The sequence below is a fragment of the Moschus berezovskii genome, chromosome 6, assembly GCF_049115385.1.
Source record: "Moschus berezovskii isolate FMDL1 chromosome 6, NW_MosBer_1.0, whole genome shotgun sequence".
In the NCBI taxonomy this organism is placed as follows: domain Eukaryota; kingdom Metazoa; phylum Chordata; class Mammalia; order Artiodactyla; family Moschidae; genus Moschus; species Moschus berezovskii.
The window spans coordinates 89841496-89867244 of NC_142465.1; the positions used below are offsets into that span (position 1 = coordinate 89841496).

The following is a 25749-nucleotide window of genomic DNA, read 5'->3' on the forward strand; positions in this document are numbered from 1 at the left end:
CCGGTAATCCAGTAGTTAAGAAGTCTTCTTCCAATGCAGGTGACACGGGTCCAATCCCTAGTCAAGGAACTAAGATTCCACATGCTACAAGGCAACAAAGCACGTGCACCACAATGCTTGAGCCCTCTTGCCACAACTACATGGCCCACATGCTCTGGAACCCACGTGCCACAATTAGAGAGTAACCCGTGTGCCACAACGAAAGATCCAGCATGCCACAGCTAAGACCCAACACCAGAAAATAAATGAAGAAAAGTTTTTTAAAAATTAAAATGGATTCAGGCTCTACTACAAAGCCACAGTCATCTAGACAGTATGGTACTGGCATAAAGACAGAAATATAGATCAGTGGAACAAAATAGAAGGCCCTGAGATAAATCCACACACCTATGGACACCTTATCTTTGACAAAGGAGGCAAGGATATAAAATGGAGAAAAGACAGTTTCTTTAACAAGTGGTGCTGGGAAAACTGGTCAGCCAATTGTAAAAGAATGAAACTAGAACACTTCCTAACACCATACACCAAAATAAACTCAAAATGCATTAGAGAGCTAAATGTAAGACCAGAAACTATAAAACTCCTAGAGGAGAACATAGGCAAAACACTCTCTGACATAAATCACAGCAGGATCCTCCATGACCCACCTCCCAGAATATTGGAAATAAAAGCAAAAATAAACAAATGGAACCTAATTAAAATTAAAAGCTTCTTCACAGCAAAGGAAACTATAAGCAAGGTGAAAAGACAGCCTTCAGAATGGGAGAAAATAAGAGCAAATGAAACAACTGACAAAGAATTAATCTCCAAAATATACAAGCAGCTCCTGCAGCTCAATTCCAGAAAAATAAACGACCCAATCAAAAAATGGGCCAAAGAACTAAACAGACATTTCTCCAAAGAAGACATACAGATGGCTAACAAACACATGAAAAAATGCTCAACATCCCTCATAATCAGAGAAATGCAAATCAAAGCCACAATGAGATACCATTTCACACCAGTCAGAATGGCTGCTATCCAAAAGTCTACATGCAATAAATGCTGGAGAGGATGTGGAGAAAAGGGAACCCTCTTACACTGTTGGTGGGAATGCAAACTAGTACAGCCACTACGGAGAACAGTGTGGAGATTCCTCAAAAACGAAATAGAACTGCCATATGATCCAGCAATCGCACTCCTGGGCGTACATACCGAGGAAACCAGAATTGAAAGAAACACATGTACTCCAATGTTCATTGCAGCACTGTTTATAATAACCAGGACATGGAAGCAACCTAGATGTCCATCTGCAGACGAATGGATAAGAAAGCTTTGGTACATATACACAATGGAGTATTATTCAGTCATTAAATAGAATACATTTGAATCAGTTCTGATGAGGTGGATGAAACTGGAGCCTATTATACAGAGTGAAGTAAGCCAGAAAGAAAAACACCAATACAGTATACTAACGCATATATATGAAATTTAGAAAGATGGTAACCTTAACCCTGTATATGAGACAGCAAAAGAGACACAGGTGTATAGAAGTCTTTGGGACTCTGTGGGAGAGGGTGAGGGTGGGATGATTTGGGAGAATGGCATTGAAACATGTATATTATCATATGTGAAACAAATCACCAGTCCAGGTTCGATGCATGATACAGGATGCTCGGGGCTGGTGCACGGGGATGACCCAGAGGGAGGATATGGGGAGGAGGGAGGTGGGAGGGGGGTTCAAGAAGGGGAACACATGTACACCTGGGGCAGATTCATGTCAAGGTATGGCAAAACCAACCAATATAATATTGTAAAGTAATTAGTCTCCCATAAAAAAATAAAAAATAATAATAAATTTTTAAAAATCATTAAAAAATTAAAATGGAAAAAGAAGTACTAGTCATTGACTAGAAGGAGTTCAATAGTCTTCAGCCCTCTGATTCTAAAGATTAACTTGTAGGGAATATAAGCTCAAGCAATCTATACCTAATGGTCAGCTTGTTAGTCCTGATTGACCCAGAATTAGAAGATGCACATTAGGAAGATTTGAGAAAAATCTTTTCATTTCATAGTAGGATATATTTTGTTCTCAACACATAGATACGCCCATGCTCAGCAAACAGGCTGTAGGTCAGTTATCAGTAGATCCTCCTGGCCAGTGAAACAGCATACGATATGCAGATGTTATACAATACCAGATTCTGAAGCATAGCTGTGAACTCCACTCCCTTTTGTTCAAGTTCTGTCAGTAACAGCAGCATTTCTTCATCCATTATCATGTCCAGAGATGACAAGCTGATTAAATTGCATTGCCACTCAGTTTCATTGTTCTGAAACAATTACCAAAATGGCCACAACCCTGTCATCCTAATAAAGAATATTCATTATTTTTATTTTATGAAAATGATGCCCATGGGTCAATGTAATGATCCCCATCAAACATTCTAAATTATCTTATGAAATCCTCCTGCGTGCATGCTAAGTCACTCAGTCATGTCTGACTCTTTATGGCCCCATGAACTGTAGCCAGTCAGGCTCCACTATCCATGGGATTCTCCAGACAAGAACACAGGAGTGGGTTGCCATCCCTCCTCCAGGGGATCTTCCTGACCCAGAGATTGAGACCATATCTCTTACATCACTTTCATTGGCAGGTGGGTTCTTTACCAATAGTGCCACCTGGAACTACTCATACACCTCCCCCCCCAAACTGCTCATTTCCTCTCTTGGATGCCTTCAGCTTAACATTAACTAATTCTTAAGGGACACTCACATATCTAATAGATAACATTTGCATGATATAAACTTCTACGGTTCTAATTTTATGAAAAGAAGGAACAGGAAAGAAATTCTCAGAAAAAGAAAACTGTTGGTCAAGAGAGGGTACACCCAACAAATCCCATTGAAAACAGACTGGTTTCAAACTTTGTCTCTCTTCCACACATAGAAGATGCTCTCAGATGATGTTTCACAAAGCAAGTTTCTCATACTTCTCTCAAAGTCTCTGTGTCCTCTCATACTTTAGATATATGACAACAACATATTTAACTTCCTTCTTGCTGTCAGTTGGAGAAAAGTGATTGGGCTCTTATTCCAGATTCCAATTAGAAGGCAAAGACTTCCTAATCCATTAGTGGGATAAACTTCAGCACCAGAATGTTACCAGCTGTTTAACCCCTGTTCTGAATTATAAAACTTTACAGGCTGGCATCTTGGCATCGTTATTACCTCAGAGGACAGGGGATAAAAACACATCGCTGTGGTAGATTAGCCACCATGTCATTCAGTCTGGCAGTTTGGCTTGGTTTCAAAAGCACACTAAAAAAAATGATGTGTCTTTGCAACAGAATGTCAGGAAAGCACAGTCCTCAGCAGAATGTTCAAGACTTCCTGAGAATGCCTTAGGTGAAGCAACATATGTCGCCCTGCATCCTTGGCAGGAGAAATTCAAATGGCACTTGCCCCAAGGACAGTCTCTCCTTTCAAGGTCATAGCACAGCTGTGAACAGGAGGACATTCTGGACAATCTATCATCTACCCAACATGGAAGACCATCAAAGTAGCGAAAGAAAGTAACCTGCCAAAAAACATTTCCTAGCATTCCAAGCACACAATTGGAAAGTACCAAGGAATGAAAATATATTAGGGAGTCAGGTACCAACATTTCATTCACAAGGTGTTTGTTTCCTCCCTTGTTGTAAAGAACTACCATCAGGCTGGAGGTTTTAAGGCACTAATTCATTTTTCTATTTTAAAATTAACCCCAAACATATAAAATTGCTAATTTATGTTCAGAATATAATAATCAGTGTCATTAATTTGAGTTGGTACAATTATATTCTTAAGCAAAGAAATTTCATGTTTCTGCATGAAACAATGTAAATGAAACAAGTAAATTTTTGGTAGATACATTTACTTTGGGACTTGAACAAATACTAAAAATAGTTCATGATCTCTACCACAGTCTTTCAGACCCCCGGTTGGGGATCACTGCTGGTAGTCCTGAAAAACATCAAGATAGTAAAGATTTCTTGAGAATTCCCTGGCAGACCAGTGGGTAGGATGCCATCCTCTCACTGCCAAGGACTTGGGTTTGAACCCTGCTTGGGGAACTAAGATCACGCATGCTGTGTGGCCAAATACAAATGTGTGTGTGTGTCTGTGTGTGTGTGGTGTGTGTGTGTATACACATATATAAAGATTTTTAAAGTCCAGATTCACTGAACACACATTTCCACACCCCATGCTGGAGTCTCACTATAGTTTTCAGCCATAACTTGATAAAGATTCATTCTTCCAGGCTAAGAAACTTTAGACTTAGGTTCCATAAACTATCAGTGGATTCCCTCAAAATGTCATGGTTGATCTTCAGCAAGATACAGACCTTTACTTAATAGCGAGCTATTGCACATGTTGATTATTTTTGTAAAGGTTTCCATTTCATGATAATTACCTACCTCTTCAGACTGAGCAAGAATGAGTTCACAGTGTAGAGATTTTACTCCTTCAGAGTCAACACTCTTATGGTCTTCACTGATGTTTAGCTGCATTCCATTTCTTTTAAAAAAAAAAAAACACACTAGTCTGGTCTGGTTAGGTATGCTTTATGTTTTAAGTCACAAGAGTAAGATTTATTTATCACCAAACAGTAAGCACTATGTGTGCTGTATAAAGACTGTATAAGGCACTTAAGACTACAGAGAGGAACAGAGGTAGTCTTTGCCTCCAGGCACTGCACACACTAGTGATTCTAGGCGGTTGCAAACAGGTAAGCCATACTTTCTTTTTAAGAATTGGAGCTAATGGCTGAATTTTTAAATTTTTCACTAAAAATATAGATGTCTTGCTTTTCTTTAAAAAATCAGAATATGTGGTCACACGGTTCCATATATTCTTGATGTAACAACTATCTGGAGCTAAGCAGAGTAACACCCCATCTTTACCTGGATAATGTGCTTTCCTCGTTTTCACCCCCTAATGTAAGTATGGGCACTTACCCCATGGACTTTACTCATTTTGCTGCTTATGGGATTCTGGACTAGCAAGTTATACAAAATCAGAAACAAACAATAAGACAAGGTAGAGCGTGTCAGGAAAGAGGTAAAAACAACATGCCATGCATGCACTCAGAAAGATTACTTAATCTCAAGGCATGAGGAAAGTAAGGGTGAGTGAGGGAGGTTGATGGAAAACTTGTGAAGGAACTTGTACTCTTAGGAGAGAAGCTGAGAAAACACCACAAAGTTACAGAAGGAAAGAACGTGGCATGTTCAAAGAACTGCCCACAGCTCAGTAGGTGAATGATGTAGAGCAGGGGACACATGACAGAAAGTCGGAGAGAGGTTACTCGGTACTTACACCATAAATTCCTGTTGTAAGTGCTGTAACTCTTGAGCCAGCTTGTGTTTCTCCCCTCGTAAGTTCTGGAATCACATACAACATTAGGCTGCCCATGTTACTCTACTGGGACATTCACATTTCCATTTAAAATCCCCACCTTGCAAGTTGTGAGATTATTATGGTATACCTCAATAATGCTTCCATATTCTATGATCGTTGACTTAAGCTCTTCTATACTTACATCCTTCTGAAAAGTAGGAGAGAGAATTAATAGCAAATAAATGTATGAGTTTACCAAATCATATTTACTAGACTAGCAATCTGAGTCAAAGAAGAATTATAAATGCCTAATGATGTGATGAGACCTTCCACGAATCTCTTGATTTGAAAATTCAGCTAGTCTGGGTTTGTGATTAAAACTACAGAAAAACATAAGAGACAGCAAGGCATCTATATCTGACTGTTGTTACTATGTTCTATCTCTGCCTGGTCCAGTGAAATCACACCCTGAAAGGCAATTTTTAAGTCCAAGTAAAAATTTTATTACTATGGCCTATTTAAGAAAAATAAAGGCATCTTTACCACAAAATGACTGATAAATTATGAAAGCATCCAATTTTACCCAGTTCACTTTTAAAAATCATAGTTTTGTACTCCAAGACCAGAGGGTACAGTCAGTGTCTGAGCTGTAGTTGTGTCCCATGAATGGTCCCTGGGGCATGAGAAGTATCTTTCGAGTGCTGGGCGGGAGTGCAGAGTGATGGAAGGACTAAAGTTATGGAGGCAGTGAGCAGCCGTCACTACTACAATGGGGGACTGGACACTACTCGGGGAGAGAGAACGCCCATGAGGCGGTGACACAGCTGGTACCACAGTCAGCATTCTGGTCAGTGTCCACAAGCTGTGAAGGATGCCTTTGAAACATCATAAACTGCAGGGAAAGGAAGTGAAATACTGCTCCTCCTTCCCTTCCTGTCTTTGAATGTGGACGCTTATTAACTTAGGCTGTGTCCTTTCTGTGTCTCTTAAAGCCACCAAACCATCATCCCTGTAGCCAGGAGAGTTTGTTCCCAAATAGGCTGTGATCATGAGAGACAAATATAAATAGGGTAATACTTATCTATCAAATTCATCAGTCAAACTAAGTAGAACATAACTCGGGATATATTGTTTTTTCCTGAAATGAATGACTGCACATTCATTAATGTTGCTATGAATTAAAACTTCATCATCACAGGGATTTTCTGGTTGGTCCAATGGTTAAGACTCCATGCTTCCACTGCAGGGGCACGGGTTCAATCCCTGATCAAGGAATCAAGATACTGAGTGCCCCGAGGTGTGGCCAAAAATTAAAAAACAAGAGACAAACAAAACAAAACACTGAATCACCGCTATCTAGCCAGTGACTGGCAAATTGGCATACTAATATTGTTGAATAAAGGAATGAATATCACCAGAATTTACAGAGGATATGTTAAAATACCCCAAGTGAAAAAGTCAATATTCTTCACTCAGAAGAACAATTTTTATTCTCACAAATAAAGAAATGTCTTATGACAGAATATTAGAATCAGATATTCTAACAGGGGTGAAGTTATGCAAATGTCATTGCCTTCCTCTATTACTTGGAGGGAGTCTCCAGGATTCCACGGACAGAGACAGTACCAACCTTCTGTAAACTTGCATCTATTTTAAGCAAACTGTTTTCATACATGTGTAACTGCATCTGAAAAGAAACACATTTAGGGAAGGCCACTGGGACATTGCTTTGGTAAAGGACAATGCCACAAAATCATCAGGAGACATGTTTCTGAAGCACTTTTTATATGCATGCATTTTTATTAAGAGTATTCCCATTAGCCTCACAACAACCCTCAAGGCCAAGGTCATTGCCCTCTCTCTACCAGGAAGGAAATCAAAGCTCAGCACTATCCAGAGACTTGCCCAATGTCACACCTAGTAAGTGACAGAACAGAGCCTAGAATCTGAGTCTCCTACTTCAGCCAAGGGCTCTTCCCACTGTTTCACACTTCACATAATAGAAGGACATAGAGTGTGTTCATTTTTTGGTGAAAATAAAAATCTAGGTAGGACATGAACGCAGACTCCATATGAGCATGCGAAAGGCTCTTCCTCTTTTAAAAAAGTTTAAAAATGTTCAAGCTATCTTTTAGCAAAGTGAATATTAAGGATATTATCAGTTTATTCAAAACAAAAGCAAGCTTGTTGGCATAGACTTCTAAGTAGGATGTAATTGAGAAAAATGTATATTGTTTGAATGGAAAACTTGGAAAAATAAGAGCATAGTCAGAAGTAGAATTGTCATCATAATCATACATGTTTTATATTCCTTTGTAGTTCTCAAGATATTTTCACATAATCCTTTCATTTGAGTTTCCAACAAGCTTATGGATGAGATACCCATTTAATAGATGGAAAAACTGAGATTTAAAGTAGTTATCTAATTGCTTGGGGTTAAAAGCTTTTACCCTGGAGAAGAAAATGGCAACCTACTTCAGTATTCTTGCCTGGAGAATCCCCATGGACAGAGGTGCCTGGCAGGCTACAGTCCATGGGGTTGTAAGAGTTGGACAAGACTTAGTGATTAAACCACCACTGCCATAAAGCTTTTAAGTCGAGAAGACAGGATTTGAATCCACATCTCTGGCTTTTCCCTCTAGTTTATGGCAGTTTTATTTTCCAAAACAGTCATTCCCAGAATAAAATCAATGTTTAATGTCTACATTATAATGGCTATAATATATGTACATACACACATGGAATTGGCTGTCTGCTAGCAAAAGTGAGAATTCCACATATAGATATGAATTTTAAGTACATCATCATTTCAAACATATACTAAAACAAAAAATACCATCAGAGACAACAAAAAGCATGACACAAATTCCTGAATTTAGTAATAGTTACCTTCTGTTCCCTGATAATAAAGTATGGCAGATATAACAAAAATATACACTAAATAGATACTTTTATTAATATAGATTAAAAAATCATTTTTGTGAGATATAATTTCTTTATTCAGTAGAGTTGAATTAAAAAATCAAGATGGACTTTTTCCCCCATCTCTCATTTTTTGCATTAAGAAGGTACAATAGCGGAACTTTTCCCTAACGTAAGAATTTGAAAAATTAGATACTATTAAATTAGAAATTGTCACTATAATAAAAAATATAAATAATAGCAAATGGTGGCAAGGATGTGGAGTAATTTGAACCCTCATACATAGCTAATGGAAAGGTAAAATGGTATAGCTACTTTGGAAAAAAATCTGGCAGTTCCTCAAAAGGTTAAACATAGTTATCATATGATGCAGTAATTCGACTCTTAGATACATACTCAAGAGAAATTAAAACATACATCCACACAAAAATTTATACATGAATATTCATAGCACCATTACTCATTATAGTAAAAAGAAAAAAAAAGTAGGAACAGCTTAAATGTCCAACAATTGATGAATGAACAAAATGTGCTATATTCCTATAATGGACTATTATTCAGCAATACAAGGAAATGAAGTAATGATATATGCTATGACATGAATGAACTCTTAATACACTAGTCTCAGTGAAGAAAGTCAGTCACAAAAGACAATATAATGTATATGACCCCATTTATATCAAATGTCCAGAATAGCAAAATCTATGGAGATAGAAAGCTGATTAGTGTTTGTCTAGTGTTGGGGAAGAATGGAAAATGACTGCTAAAGGGATTTCTTTTTGGATGATAAAAGTATTCTAAAACTGATTTTGGTGATGGTTGCACAACTCTGAATATATTTAATACTAAAACCACTGACCTGTATACTCTGAGTGAATTTAATGGCATATGTGTTATGTATCAGTAAAGCTGCTACATTAAAAAAGCAGAAGCTGCCTTTTATATAACTCAGACATCTAGAGTACAAATTTCAAAATTTATAATGAAAGGTCATTGTGTCAATGAGATACAAACACCTTCATAAAGAAATACTAATTTGATGCAAGAAAATATTTTACCAGTATTTGAGAAGTGCTTACTTGGTGCTCTTTCTCAGTTTTAGACAAGTCCTCAATCTTCTCTTCCAATTTATATATATCCATAATGTTCTTAGCATTCTAATGTAAAATAAGATAGTATTCTTAGATTTAGACCAAAAAAAACATAAAAGGACATCACAAAGTCTTTTTTAGAAAGTGATATTTTCATCGACATCGTAATCCATTTTAAACTAAGGGACAGAACTTTACACTTTGTCCAAAAATAACACAATCTTTTTAATGTGATCATCCACGAATATTCTCAGTAATCCCTTCTTACTTTCCATTCCACCTGGGCCACTCACTCCCTAGATATACCTTCAGATTTGACATTACAGCAACTGGGACCCTTCTGTTACCTTAATTGCAAAAGCATCTCCCTCTTCAACCATTACTTCTTGTCTTTCCAGATTACTTCTTTGTGCATCAACAAACCTTCAGTCCCCACTGGAGCCTGCAATCCAATGATCCCACTACTTTCTCATTACCCTTCCACCTCCCCGTGAACTCAGTCACCTCTTGACTCAGCTTAAATTCTTCCATGGCCAATCATTACAATCTTTTACTTCCACATCCCTTCAATCCCCTTGGCTCTCCCCTATTTCTTAGTATTTTCTTAATTTCACATTGCCAGCATGTTTTCCGATAATGATTGTTAAAGAGAAATACAAATAAACTAATAGGTCACACATTAAATTTGTAAGCTTTAATCTCAAGGTTTTATGGTGATTATATCATTATTCAAATGGCCATTTGCCGAAAGCAGGGATTTGTAAACTATACCAACTGCCCTTCTCCATTCTCAGAGATCAACTCTGACTACTTGGTTTTATAAATAAAGCTTTATTAAGACACAATTGAGCCCATTGTTTTCAGATTGTTCTTAGCCACCTTCACCTTGCAATGGCAGAAGTGAGTGGTTGTGACAAAGTCCTAGCCAGACAAGCTTAAAAATATTTACTATCATGTCCTTTACAAAAAGTTTGCCAATTCCTGGTCTATTTCATTCTTTCTCTTTCCTTGAACTTCCAATACCTCCTCCAACACCCTCACTCTCAGCCAATGACTTTGCTCTGTATTTCACTGAGACATTAGAAACTATTCAGTTCAGTTCAGTCGCTCAATCATGTCCAACTCTTTGCGACCCCATGGACTGCAGCACGCCAGGCCTCCCTGTCCATCACCAGCTCTTACTCAAACTCATGTCCATTGAGTTGGTGATGCCATCCAACCATCTCATCCTCTGTTGTCCCCTTCTCCTACTGTCTTCAATCTTTCCCAGCATGGGGGTCTTTTCAAACGTGTCAGTTCTTCGCATCAGGTGGCCAAAGTATCAGAGTTTCAGCTTCAGCATCAGTCCTTCCAATCAATATTCAGGACTGATCTCCTTTAGGATGGACTGGTTGGATCTCCTTGCAGTCCAAGGAACTCTCTAATAGAAACTATTAGAAGCGAATTTTCCATATTACTTGGATATATAATTAATACTTGGGGATATTATAAAGCATTTGCTGACCTGAATACTTTATCCACTTCTTTTGTTCCTGCTTCAGTCTAAGCCTTCACTGACTTTTGCCTGCTTTATTATTAATACAAGAGCCTCCTATTCGGTCTCCTCACTTTTTCCCTTGCCTCACAGTTGATTCTAAAGCCAGGAGCCAGAGAAATCTTGGTAAAACTGAAATTATATGATCTTACTCCTCTGCTCAAAACTGTTCAGCAGCTCCCATCTCACTCAGCATAAACAACCAGAGTCCAAACAATGCCTTTATAAGATCCTGGGGATCCAGGTCCCCACAACTCTCTGTAGCACCTTGTGGTACTTGTTCCCTGTCCTCCAGGCACACTGATCTTGCTATCCCTTAAAAATGGTGGGCAGGCTACAGTCTGAGGACTTTGGACTTCCTATTTCCTCTGCCATGGGTGCTCTTTGAGATGAGCCTCATAGTTTTTAATCAAAAATTAACTTCACAGTTCTACTTTTCCTAACCACCCAATAAAATAGGGTTTATAAAGTAAACCTTTATTTTTGTGATTTTGACCACAAGGCAGGTGGAATTTTAGTTCCAAGACCAGGCATGAAACCCACATCCCCTGCATTGAAAGGTGGAATCTTAACCACTGGACCACCAGGGAAGTCCCCTAACCACCCTAGTTAAAATCGCCGTTTTCTGTCCTTCTCTCAGTGGCACTAATCCATTCTAACATGCTAGTTTCACACAGGCTATTTTGCTTAAGGCCATATTCACTTAGAATAGAGTCTATCTCCCAGTGAATGTGTGTATAACAAGTAAATAAATGTAAGTGAATAACTAGATTCCCCAATGGCTCAGTGGGTAAAGAAGTCACCAGCAAATGCAGAAGACACAGATGTGGGTTTGATCCCTGGGTCAGGAAGATCCCCTGGAGGAGGAAATGACAACCTACTCCAGTATTCTCACCTGAAAAATCCCATGGACAGAGGAGCCAGGCAGGTTATAGTCCGTAGGTTTGCAAAGAGTAGGACACGACTGAGTGACTAAGCACTCCATCGAGTAATTACCCAAGTCATCGTGCTCTTCACAATGCATCATGTTTTTACCTCCTAAAGGAAACTTAGTGACATCTACATGCCTTTTCTAACACAAGTCAATCACTGTAATGCCATCTCATGAAGAAGAGTTCTAAGTCTCCTTCCATCTCAATTCTAAATTGGTATACTACAATTCTTTGATGGTAGTCAATCATCTTAAATATGAGAATATTGGACATTCCAATATATTATGAATGTCTACGTAGGCCATAAATTCGATAACTCTTCAGATCATTCATTGCAGCTTAATAAATAACTCTAATAAACATATAGAGCACAACCAAAAAACTGTACATAATGATTGACATTCAAAAGGTACCTATAGAGAATTTTTCTTCAAAATAGTAACTTACTAATAGCTTTTCTACCTGTTCTTTCAAGTTTTAATTTTGTTGCTTAAAAATATAAGTTGCATAAAAGTTTTCTTTTTTAAAAGATTTTACTAATATTTCCTAACATATATAAGGTATATTATGGTTAACCAAATGGCTTCAAATGCATTATATTAAACTTTAAAGTAACTGTAGGGAATAGGTATTATTAATCCCTCAAAAGATAAATGGCCTTTCCAAGATCAGACTGTCAAAGAATTTAAGATCTAGGTCTTAGAGTCAATGACCTTTGCCATCTAGTTATTGGGAAATTATTAAAGTCTACACTTTCCTTCTTGATTTGTATACTTTTTAGATGGATTAATTTCATTTCATCTTAAGTCTGAATTTCTTAAATCCTATTTCCTCATGGAGGATTACAAAGGTAATATACTTCTGTCCAAACAGGAAAATCCTGTCTACTCTTCCTCAATTGTCATTTGACAAAGCAACCTAGTATTTTGCCCACAGGAGCCTGAAATTCACATGATTTATATTTAACCCAGGGTCAGGACCCATGATTGTATGATTTCCATACTTATCTGTATAGTCTGTTTAGCAATTTCAACATACCTCTTCTTGGAGAATCCGAATCTTAAGAATCAGGGCCCGGTTTTCTGTCTCCTGATTTATTAAGAGAAACATAATTTAAAAGTATTTGAGAAGCTTATGAAAATACCAAATATTTACTTTCAGAGTTATCAACATTTTTTCATCAAACTTAAATATAGCATTGACATATTGCACATCAGCATAGTCTGAAAATATTCTCAATATGGGGTTAAGCCTTTGACTTCCAGTTTCTTGGGATCAATGAGAAGTCTTCTTCTTGACTCAGTCTAACCATGACAGAGAAGGAAAGATGAGAAACAAACAAAAAAAAAGGGTTATGTGGTTTGCCTAAAGTTACACAGCCCTCAGAAACAGGGCTTGCATCTTCTCAGCCTGACTCCCAAAGGTGGGCTCTTGGTCACTGCTCTACATGACTTTCACATAGAAGCTCCTTAGTGGTCCCAGACTGAGTCCTTGCTGTAATGTATTCATAGAGACTTGCAGAGTCACCTGATACTTCATGAGTCCAGTCTCCACATTTTATTGTTGAGGCAAAAGCTAAGCTAAACTGTGTTGGTTGTAGGAGGTCATGAGTGAAAGACACAGGCCTGAAATTCAAGTTTCCTGATACCTTACAGACCTAAAAATAAATCAGTCTGAATGACTTTCAGCTGACCGCCACCCCACCCCACGCCTGACCATGGTTAGCAATGCTCAAATAGTGCTAGAGAGATTTTGAAGATTATTACTGAAGCTCCAGATAATAGTTTAACAGTCTTCATAAAAATAATTACTTCTCTGGTAGTTGAAGCTTAGTTTAAATAATGTTTTGCTCCAATAATTACAAGCCTGGGCTTATTTAGTATTAAGGATTGATTAATAGAGCTAATTAGTCATCTGAACATGCTGAAAAAATGAATGTTTTTAAAAACCCGAGAAAAAGGTGAAAGTTTGACACACACATTTTTTTTTGGAAGATTTGATTTTCAGTGTCAGATAGTTATAAATTCACCTGTTAACTTCAGAAGGCATTCTAGATCTTCACAAACCATTGCAAATGTAACATTTGTAAAGAATTTTAACCCTGGTTGAAAAGAAAACACATTTTTTTTTATCCTACTTGCCTTTACTTTTCTAAGGGGTTACCAATTCATTCATCAGCCTACTGATTTCTGATCTTTGCCTCCAAATAAACCATCTTGGATTTCAGCTAAATAAATTATCCACCAATTTCAAAGTACTTGGATGACTTACTAATTGTTTGTTCTGGGCTACAATCATGGTCTTCTGCTCTTCTGAAGCATTCATACTAACTTTCAGTTCCTCTAGTTCTTCTTTTAACAGGTTTGTTCTCATAATAGCCTGGTGGGCACTGTGGGGGTGGGGAGAGAAGGCAATAAGCAAAACCTCAAATATAACCGTCAAAGATACTAACTAAAGCCACGGACTGTTTTTAAGTTCCAAGTTGAAAACCACTGAAAATTCAAACCAGATGCCAACAATAGTAAAAAAAAAAATTTACTTAAGATCTTCCACAGTCCTTAGAAAGGGAAGGGATTCAGGTAGAGTACACTGGGAGATAAAAGGTTAGAAGGAAACAAACATATTCTTGAAGCCAAAGACCAGCATACTCCCTTTGAAATCCATTACTGGCTATATCACACAGTTCTTTCCTTCTACTACTAAGACACAATATTAGTTAATATAATTACACAAATAGTTATTAAATAACATCACACATTCACTCAAAGCATAGCCTGTTTTCTTTTTAAAGAAACTTTGAGTTATTATATTTCAAATACATAAGCCAACAACGGAATGGAGAGAGCTTGAGGTTAGCAGTTTTTTTTTAATGTTATAGACTGGGGGACTTCCCTGGTGTCCCAATGGCTAAAATTCTGCACTCCCAATGCAGGTGGTCCAGGTTTGATCCCTGATCAGGGAACTAGATCCCACATGCTTCAACGAAAGATCCCACACTCTGCAATGAAGATTTGGTGCAACCAAATAAATACATATACATATATTTAATTTTATAGATTGATTTGGAGTATGGTCAAAAATTGTGAGGGTAGGAGTTCATGGTCACAATGCTTTTCTGTTTTTTCAAGTTAAGTGAGAACTTTTCTGTTCAGAATTTTAGCACCTATGACACCTGTACGCACAGACTTTGTGAGAACCAGGTTGCTTGTTTTCTGATGCTCAAACATGTCCCACTTTATCTTTTACCAGTGTCTGCACTTGATCTATTATGTCCTCATGATCCAGTATCCCTTTCTAGCTTAAGCTAATGTAATGAATGTTCTTATCATCCTTCTAGGCTCCAGGTACCCTGTTGTTGTTCAGTCTCCAAATCACGCCTGACTCTTCGCAACCACAGGGACTGCAACATGCCAGGCTTCCATGTCCCTCACCATCTCCCAGAATTTGCTCAAGTTCATGTCCATTGAATCGGTGATGCCATCCAACCATCTCATCCTCTGTTGCCCTCTTCTCCTTCTGCCTTCAATCTTTCCCAGCATCAGGGTCTTTTCCAGTGAGTCACCTGTTCCCATCAGGTGGCCAAACAGGTATCCTGAGGGCACATTTTAAACCTGACTCATCAATGAATCTCTCATAATACTTAGCACGGAACTTTGCATAGAGTGAGTTCTAGTGAATCACTGAATGTTGGGATAGATTTACACTTGAACCTGTATGCATATTGGTCTTACACAGAGACTTGAAGGACATAGAGGACATCATTGCTAGAAAAGAAATAACAAACGTTGCTGATGGGAAAGTAAAGTTGCTTTACTGGTGGGAAAATAAAGCTGTTTTCCAAAGTTGCTTTGGAACTTTGGAAAAGTTTGGCAGTTCCTCAAAATGCAAAGTATAAGTTGCATGCATGCATGCTAAGTTGCTTCAGTCATGTCTGACTCTTTGTGACCCTATGGGCTGTACCCCACCAGGCTCCTCTGTCCATGGGATTCTCCAGGCAAGAATACTGGAGTGGGTGACCATTTCCATCTCCAGGGGATCTTCCAGACCCAGGGATTAAACCTGTGTCTCTTATGTCTCCTGCATTGGCAGGTAAGTTCTTTACAACCAGTGCTACCTGGGTAGCCCTAAAGTATAGGTTGTAAGTGAAAGTCACTCAGTCATGTCCAACTCTTTGTGACCCCATGGACTATACAGTCCATGGCATTCTCCAGGCCAGAATACTGGAGTGGATAGCCTTTTCCCTTCTCCAGGGAAACTTTCCAACCCAGGGGTCAAACCCAGGTCTCCTGCATTACAGGCAGATTCTTTACCAGCGGAGCCACAAGGGAAGCCCAAGAATACTGGAGTGGATAGCCTATCACTTCTCCAGCGGATCTTCCTGACCCAGGAATTGAAACGGGGTCTCCTACATTGCAGGTGGATTCTTTACCAACTGAACTATCAGGGAAGACCAAAGTATAGGTCTTAAAAAGCATAGCAATTTCACTCCTAGATACATAACCAAGAAAACAGAAAACATATGACCCCACAAAAACTTGCACAAAAATGTTCGTAACAGCAGCTTTTTTAAGTGCCAAAAAATGGTGCTAACCCAAATGTCCAAACTGAGGTATATTATACAATGGAATATTATTCAGTCATAAAAAAGAATGAAGTAGCAATATATGTTTCAACATGGGTGAGCTTTGAAAATGTGATGCTAAATGAAAGAAGCCAGACACAAAGGTCACATACTGTATGATTCCATGAATATGAAAATGTTCAGAATAGACAAATCCATAGAGATACAAAGTAGATTAGTGGTTGCCAGGGGCTGAGAGGGGAGGATATGGGGAGTGGCTGTTAATCAGTATGGGATTTCTTTTTGGAGTGATGAAAATGTCCTGATCACGTGAATATACTTGCTATTATGTGAATACATCATGTGGATATACCTGTGAATAACTGGAATTAGATCATGTGAATAACCTTGTGAATATACTAAAAAACACTAAACTAATTGTATACCTCAACAGGGTGCCTCTTCTGCTTTGTGACTTGTATCTCAATAAAAAACAAATTTATTAAAAAAAAAAAAAAAAGGAAAAGGAACTGAAAGTTCCCAGCACACAGTACCCACACCATGGCTCACCTTTTTACCTGAAGGCGCAGTTCAGTACAGTCCTCTGATAACTCTCTGTTTGCTTCTTCCAAGTTTTCAAATGCCAGTTTCAATTTATTATTTTCCTCTTCCAATTTCTGCTTGTTGAAATGCAGGTCTGCTATATAGGTAATCAAATCAGGCACCTCTCTGCGGGTAAAAGGATGAATGAGCATAAACTTCAACATCACTAATCCCTTCCAGTCAAAGTAAGGCTTATGGTTAAGCCTAAACAGGCTTAAATATTCCTGTGAGGACTTCCCTGTCGGTCCAGTAGTTAACAGTCTGTCTGTCATTGTAGGGGGACACAGGTTCAATACCTGGTCTGGGAAGATTCTACATGCTGCGGAGCAACTAAGCCTTGTAGGCCACAACTGCCAAAGCCCTCCCAGTCTAGGCCCTGCGAGCCACAACTTACTGAGTTCTTCTGCTGTAACTATTGAAGCCCACTTGCCTAGAGACTTTGTTGTGTGAAAAAAAGAAGCCACCACAGTGAGACGCCGGTGGACCACAACAAAGAATAGCCTCCAACTGCCACAACTAGAAAAAACCCTCATGCAGCGATGAAGATCCCGCACAACCAAAAATAAATAAAGAAGATCTTCTACTTTATTTTCATTCATCCTCATAAACATAGTTCACATACACAGTATTTATTCAAGCACTTATTACAATAACACCAAAGATTTTTCCAAAATTGCCAGATATTTAGCATCTGCCACTTGTGAAATTGACTTTTACAGCTTTCATTTCTTCCTCTTCACTTTGCTCCCAACTTCTGTCTCTATCTACACTGAAGAGTTCCTACTTGTGCCTGGGTTATGGAAAATCCTGAAATAAATTGACACTGGATTCTTTCAATCAGAAATCTTGGCCAGTTTCAACAGGCCTTTAACTAGGAAACAATTCCTACAGTTTTATCATTGTAGCCTGTAGCTCACAATTTAGTACTCATTTTTCCTGGTATTTTTGACAGTTTGTTAATATTTGTGACTGTCACACTTGCCCTGACATTTGATCCTAAACCCTTTGAGAGTCTGAACTGTGTTTTTCAAGGAGTCCCAGGCCTCCTCTTTGCCATCTTTTCCTAGAGTTTAGCACAGGTTGGCTACATGGTTCCTAGTCCACATTTTTTGCACAGATAAACCTGAAGTGGCAAAGAAAAAATAAGGAAGGACAGGTCCAGTGCTTCAATTCTGAGCTTCCAAAGTGGAGACTGAACTTGGGTTCAATCCCTGGTCGGGGAACTAAAATCCCATAAGCCACATGTTGGCTCAGCAAAAAAAAAAAAAATTTTAATAAAAATAAAGAACAGAATCACTTCTCCTTAATATCTAAACTCATGTGTAGCAGAAAACAGCTTTTCTCATTCATATCTAAAAGTATCTATTGAAGAAGAAATAAGGATTGACATATATAGACTACCATGTGTAACATAGCTAGCTAGTGGGAACCTGCTATAAAGCAGAGGGAGCTCAGCTTGGTGCTCTAAAATGACCTAGATGGGTGGGATGTGAGGGACATCCAAGAGAGAGGGATATAGGTATACATATAGCTGATTCATTTCATTGTACAATAGAAACTAATACAACATTATAAAGCAATTACACTCCAACTAAAAAAAAAAAAAGCAATCCCCCAAAGAGCTTAAGGTCAATGTCACAACTCTACTTACTGATGGAACTTGTTGTGTGTGGAAAACACATAAAGTCAAAGAAGGATAAAGTTTTCATGAGTGAGAAAATGTTCATTTATGTGACACTTCATAATCTTTCATAATTTGTGTTCCTAGTGAAACTACTTCTAATGCAATTGGGATATAATAGCTAAGAATTAAAAATAAATTATGTTAGCCCTACCACACATGCACACAAGCAGAGTTAAGTGACTTTGCTGTAAATAAAATACATGAAAAAGTTGAAAGTGTTACTCACTCAGTCATGTCTGACTCTTTGTGATCTCATAACTATAGCCCACCAGGCTCCTCTGTCCATCGAATTCTACAGGCAAGAATACTGGAGTGGGTTGCCATTCCCTTCTCCAGGAGATCCTCCAGACCCAGGGATTGAACCCGGGTCTCCTGCATTGCTTTGCCAATGTTACTTTGCCAACAAAGGTCTGTCTAGTCAAAGCTATGGCTTTTCCAGTAGTCATGTGAGAGTTGAACCATAAAGAAGGCTGAGTGCCGAAGAATTCATGCTTTTGAACTGTGGTGTTGGAGAAGACTCTTGAGAGTCCCTTGGACTGCAAGGAGATCAAACCAGTTCATCCTAAAGGAAATCAGCCCTGAATATTCATTAGAAGAACTGATGCTGAAGCTCCAATACTTTGGCCATCTGATGCAAAGAACTGACTCATTGGAAAAGACCCTACTTCTGGGAAAGACTGAAGGCAGGAGGAGAAGGGGACAACAGAGGATGAGATGATTGGATGGTATCACCAACTCAATAGACATGAGTTTGGGCAAGCTCTGGGAGTTGGTGATGGACAGGAAACCTGGCATGCTGCAGTCCATGGGGTCACAAAAAGTCACGACTGAGTGACTGAAATGAACTGAACTGACCTCCTGCATCGCAGGCACTTTCTTTACTGTTGGAGACAGCAGGGAAGCCCAGAAATAAAATAAAATACATAGATCATGAAATAAGAAAAGTTGAGGCACTTGAGAAAACATTACAAGTAAGAATGCTTACAAGACTCCTTTAGGCAAGTCTCCACCCAACCCCTTGAAGTTCCATGATGAAGAATCTGTTATATCTGTAGTCATCTTAACTGAAACACACACAAGACAGTTTTATTTTAAAAAATCCATTTCTCCAAACCAAAATAAATTGGCAGAACAATCCCAAAGAAACACATACATACTTGCTTCGCGTGATTTTATGCTGTCCTGTTCAAAAGCAGAATCAACCATTCTGCTGCTTGATCCACTATTCTCTCCTTCCCTGTGACCAAAAAACAAAACCAGTAAGCTAGGATTCCTTGTCAAAACCAAAGCTTAGCCAGTTTTTCAGATGTGTTCTATATTTTCTTATTGATGTTGGTCTTTCTGAATTTTAAAACCATCTATCCATTTGGCCACAATTTGGAGCCTAACACTGTTCAGTCATAGAAAAGAAACATATTGTCTCTACCTCCTATAAACTTTAATCTAACATGAAGAAAAGAATATGAATGCATAAGTAAGTAGGTGATGATGTACATAGCTATAATTAGGCAATGGGAGTCTCAATGGATTAGGAAGTTTACATGATTTGGAGGACTAAGTAGACACTTGTAGAGGTAGCAAGACGTTGGGCCTTAGAGAATTAGGAAGGAAAAGGCATGAACGGCTAATAATTTTGGGCACACTGAAGGTGCTCTTTTCTCTTTCTCATAAAAAACCAAGTTGAACTTGAACTAATTGTAGTTTGGAGCATATCACTCCTAAAATTTGGAAAACCCTATTCACAGACCTCTGCCCAGGACACCGCCAAATAAACATACTAACACTTCAACCATTTCTTTTCTTTGTATTATGATTTCAGTTTTGCTGCCTAATCTTAGCAATTGCCAAACCCTTAGATAATCTCTTCGGAGCAGCTACAAAAGCCTCTAGACTAGTACTTACATCCTATTGTGTTTCATCATGAGATGTTTGTCAGAAGATGACTGAGCAGTATAGCTCAGTCGCTACTCTCACTATTCTTGTTAATAGATCGACACCCATCACCATTTCTGAGTTTCTGTTCTTATATTTTATATTTATATCTCCCATGTTTTTTTCTTTTCCTTTATATTTGTCATAAAAATAAATTTTCTCTTTTGCCCTCACTCCACTTTACCCATGGATTATTGATATCTGTATTATACAATCAGGCCTAAATATTTTAGGAAAAGTAGAAAATTCATAAGAAAAGTAGACAAAGAAGGTAAGGTCTTCATGCAAAGATAATCATTTTGGAATATATCTCTTCCCACTTTTTCCTGTGCATATTTTTACTTCTCAACAAATATGCGAGTGTACTATATATACAGATCTATGGCCAATTATTTAAAATAAATACACATGAATATTACTGTCAAATATTTAATTATAATTTTGAGTGACTAGGATTCTAGAGTACGGAAGTATTATCATTTATTTGTCCAACCACCTACTATTAAATATTTGGTTTGCTTACCTTTATCATAATCATAAACAACATTCTGCATAAACATTAGAGTATACAATTGGTTGTCTTTCCTGAAGTTACATAATTTGAACACATTGCATATTTCTAAGGCTCTGACACTCGTGCTATGCTCAGTCGCTCAGTCATGTCTATCTCTCTGTAACCCCATGGGCTGCAGCCCCCCAGCCTCCTCTTGTCCATGAAATTTTTCAGGTAAGAATACTGGAGTGGGTTGCCATTTTCTTCCTCCAGGATATCTTCCCGACCTAGGGATCAAATTGTGTCTCCTGCACTGTCAGTAGATTCTTTACCACTGAGCCACCTGGGAAGCCACACATTCCTAAACTGCCCTTGAAAAGCTGTGCCAACTCGCACTATTATAAAGAAGGTGAAGGCCTATTTCTCCACCCACCCTGACAACATGGGATAGTCATTCCTCTAAACCTTTGTTATACTGATGCACAAAATATGTTCTCTTGATTTTCATTTCTTCAATTAATAATAAGATACTATCAGATAGTATTTCCTATCAGTGCAAAAAACAGTGATTAACATTCATTGTAATCAGTTGTCAAATCAGAACCTGAAAACGCATCCTGCGGGGACTATGATTACCATTTGTTTCTGCAGTGAGCCATCATCCATTCCTTCACAGTGGCCTGGAAGGTTTCCAGGTTCACATATTCATCTCTCTTTCCAGGATCAAGCATGATCCATAGCTCTTCAAGACCATCATCCTCAGAACCTTGACTAGTTGTCTGTCTCAGATAATCTATTATTTTGGTGACTCTGACTAAACCTTAGGAAGAAGAAAGTCAAGTTAGTTTTTAAAGGTGGCAAAAGATTATTATTTTTTTTTTTAGTAAGGTGCTTAACTCGTTCAAGTCCCTTGGGTCCTGAAAATGTGCCTGATAACCCTCGCAATCGTGCTGAGTTGATGTCATAAGGTAGAAAGAGCACTGGCCTTAGGTTGAAGGCTAACCGACTAGGGTCGAATCTTGGCTCTGGACTGTGTCAGCTGTGTGGCTCTGGGGAAAGTACTAGGCTCTTTGAGCCTCAGTGTCCTCATCTGTGAGATGATGCCTACTACACAGAGTTGTGAGATTCAACTAGGAAAGATTTATGTAATCAGTAGGCTTCTCAGATGGTGCAGTAAAGAATCCGCCTGCCAATGCAAGACACAAGAGACAAGGATTCGATCCCTTGGTTGGGAAGATCCCCTGGAGGAGGAAATGGCAACCCTCTCTAGTATTCTTGCCTGGGAAATCCCATGGACAGAGAGCCTGATGGGCTACGTCCATGGGGTCGCAAAGAGTCAGCATGACTAAGCAACTGAGCGTACACACACACACACAAATGTAATCAATAATCACTTGTGGGAAGCAGTCAAAATGCCACTTTATTTTTCTCTCCCATTCTTTCCATAAAAAACATTTAGTGGGGACTTCCGTTGTGATCCAATGGTTAAGAATCCACCTTCCAATGCAGGGGAATTGGGTTCAGTTCCTGGTCAGAGGATTAAGATCCCACATGCTGTGGGGCAACTAAGCCCTCAAGCTACAGCAACTACTGAGTCCTCACACTGCAACTGGAGAAGCCCACAAGCCACAGGGAAGATCCTGCATGTTGCAGCCAAGACCTGACACAGCCAAGTAAATAAATATTTTAAAATAAATACATATTTTAAAAAAGCATTCAGTGAAGGAAGGGTTTCCTTGGCCCTAGACGAAATTTTCAGCCTCAAGTAAGTAGTTTGACTCTTTGGGGTGGAGAGGGAGGGGTGGAAAAGTCATTCTTACTTATAATCAGTCCTACTGTCATGTTCAGAAATAAAAGTCATACTGACTGTCTTAGTAATTAACACACCAGCCTTCCTCAAGCATAAGACAACTTTTCTACTCTTAACTAAGGCCTGCCTTGGCCTAGCAGCTTAAAAAGGGAAGGAAAAGGAAGTAGAAGTTTGATAGGGTGAAGATTCTTACCCCAGGAGGTAAGTAGAGACACTAATATTTTTTTTTAAAAATATTTTTTAAATAAAAGAGTAAGCTTAGTACATAATTTGGAAAAGAGAGCTGTAAAGGAAATTGAATGACTTTAAAGAATGCATTAATTTCATGGAAAATGTCATTAGGCTGTGACAGGAAGAAATGGAAATAAAATTTTAATAGTTATTTAGAAAGATAATTTTTATTCCTGTTTGCATAATTGGAGAGTTTGAAAGTGAAAAAGAATACCCTATATCTCAGTTTCCTCCACTAAAGCTCTAAAATCTGACCTTACCTCAAAACCAGAAAGATCTCCTGAGGTGTTTCTTTAACGTGTCAACTTAACTGGGCCATGGAGTGCCCAGTTATTTGGTCAAACATGATTCTGGTTGTTTCTGTGAGGGTGTTTTGCAGAGTCGGACACAACTAAGTGACTGAACTGAACTGACTGAAGATTTAAATTGGTACACTAACACAGGCTGCTGCCCCCTAACGCGAGTGGGCCTGAAGAGAACAAAAAGGCAGACCCTTCCCCGAGTGAGAGAGAATTCTTCCCACATGACTGCCTTGGAACCAAGACTTATCTTTTTTCCTAACTTTGGACTCCAACAAAAACATCAGCTGTTCTTCAGTTTAAAGCCTGTTGACCTTTGGACAGGTTGTCTCCTGGTTCTCAGGCCTTTGGGCACTGGCTGGAAGGAAACCATCATAAGCTCTCTGGGTCTCCATCTTCAGCTTGTTCACTCATGCTGCAGATCTTCGAACATGCCTGCCTCCATAATCACATGAGCCAGTTCCTTATAACTGTGCGTGTGTGCCTGCATGCTCAGTCGTGTCTGACTCTGCGACTCCATGAACTGTAGCTCACCATGCTCCTCTGTCCATGGAACTTTCCAGGAAAGAATACTGGAGTGGGTTTGCCATTTCCTTCTCTAGGGGATCTTCCCAATGATTGAACCTGCATCTCCTGTGTCTCCTGCATTGCAGGTGGATCTTTACCACTGAGCTATCAGGGAAGCCCCAATTCCTTATAATACATCTCTTTATATATTTTACACACACACACACATCCTGTTGGTTCTGTTTCTAATACATCTCCCATCCCCCTTTAATGGAGTTTCCTTATTTTCTTCTGGGAAACAATTCCTTAAATCCTGTCCATGCAGAGAGGCTTATCAGGAATAAATAAGTCCCATTCATCCTAGTGATATAATTAAGAGTGCAGGTAAGTGTTTTCCTATAAGAATGTTCATTATGGTTTATTATGGTTATTTTTGTGCTTTTCATAATAGAGAAAAAGTACCCAATTAAGACATATTGTTTAAATATATTACATTCAGTTCAGTTCAGTCGCTCAGTTGTGTCCGGCTCTTTGTGACCCCATGAATCACACCCCCTAAAGTACAATATATAGAGAAAATATATATTATTGACATAGACAGTACTCAAAATTATTAAGTAAGAAAAAGAAGATTATAAAGCAAGTATGGAAACATTCCTATATATACTTAGGGAATATATTAAATATACCTTAAGGAGAAAATAATGACCAAAAAAAAGTATTAAACCATTTTTTGCAACCATACTGTGGCAGTGAGGTAGACAGACTCCAGGCTTCCCTTTTATGATCCTTGCTTCCTAATGTTTACACCTTTGTGTAGTCTCCTCCCCTCAAGTGTGGGCATGACCTGGGACTTGCTTCTAACCAGTAGACTATGGCAAAGGGGACAGGATATACATGTATATGGTTGTGTGATTAATTTACATGAGATCACAGTGCCTATCTTGCTAGGGCTTCCCTGGTCACTCAGCAGTAAGGAATCTGCCTACCAATGCAGGAGACCTGGGTTCAATCCCTGGGTTGGGAAGATCCCCTGGAGAAGCAACTGGCAACCCACTCCAGTATTCCTGCCTGGAGAATCCCATGGACAGAGGAGCATGGCGGGTTATAGTCCATGGGGTCTCTAAAGAGTTGGACATGACTTAGTTACTAACACTTTCAAACTTTTATCTATCTGGAGTCACTCCCTTGCCAGCTTTGAAGAAGCAAATCTGCCATGTTAGGGGTTTCCTATATTCAGAGGTACAACTAGCAAGAAACTGTCCAGTTGACAGCAGCCAGACTCTGAAGTCTTCAATCCTCTAAGAGCAAGAAACGAATTCTGCCACCTAAAGCAGATCATTCCCCACTTGAGCCACAGATGAAACTGTTAAGGCGAGTCAAGGAAAACTTACACTAAACATTTTCTCTGCTCTCTGTCCTCCACTCTCCCCTCTACTATGCATTGTGTATCTGCGTTTTGCATCAACCAAACATCCCCATCGGCAGAAATACCTGCTCAACCACAAAGAGCAACATTATCCTAGCATCAAAAAGACAACCCCTAGAAAGATAACCTTCCTTCTTATAAGGAGCTAGAATGACCCATGACTCACCACTCACCTTATGCTTAGATCTGGATTGTGTAAACTGTTAATAATATGTACACCATTTAATGTACAGCCTTCTGTCTCAAAAATGTGCTCTGACTTTTAACAGGCAGAATGGTTGTCCGAGTTTTCTGAGAGGCTGTTCCTGGATTATAGTCGTCACTTTGGCTTAAAATTTTCCATTGCTTTCTTAGATCAAC

The 25749-nt window shown here is 38.8% G+C and overlaps 1 protein-coding gene across 3 annotated transcripts in view; it reads right to left on the bottom strand.

The window, feature by feature from the left end:
• The window catches only part of IRAG2 (inositol 1,4,5-triphosphate receptor associated 2), a 102169-nt gene that overhangs the window by 71589 nt on the left and 4831 nt on the right, over positions 1-25749 (bottom strand). Inside the window, exons 3-15 of one of the 3 annotated variants that reach the window (XM_088837268.1) lie at positions 21750-21933; positions 19846-19925; positions 19674-19752; positions 19544-19546; positions 16972-17130; positions 14112-14229; positions 12879-12929; positions 9342-9440; positions 6992-7048; positions 5510-5569; positions 5341-5405; positions 4440-4539; positions 2178-2312 (exon numbers count right to left, since the gene is read on the bottom strand). In XM_088837268.1, the coding sequence (XP_088693394.1) occupies positions 2178-2312; positions 4440-4539; positions 5341-5405; positions 5510-5569; positions 6992-7048; positions 9342-9440; positions 12879-12929; positions 14112-14229; positions 16972-17130; positions 19544-19546; positions 19674-19752; positions 19846-19925; positions 21750-21933 (1190 nt within the window). Of the gene's footprint in view, positions 1-2177; positions 2313-4439; positions 4540-5340; positions 5406-5509; positions 5570-6991; positions 7049-9341; positions 9441-12878; positions 12930-14111; positions 14230-16971; positions 17131-19543; positions 19547-19673; positions 19753-19845; positions 19926-21749; positions 21934-25749 lie in introns of those variants that run through there. The other 2 variants (XM_055396561.2, XM_088837269.1) reach the window with 2 other exon arrangements.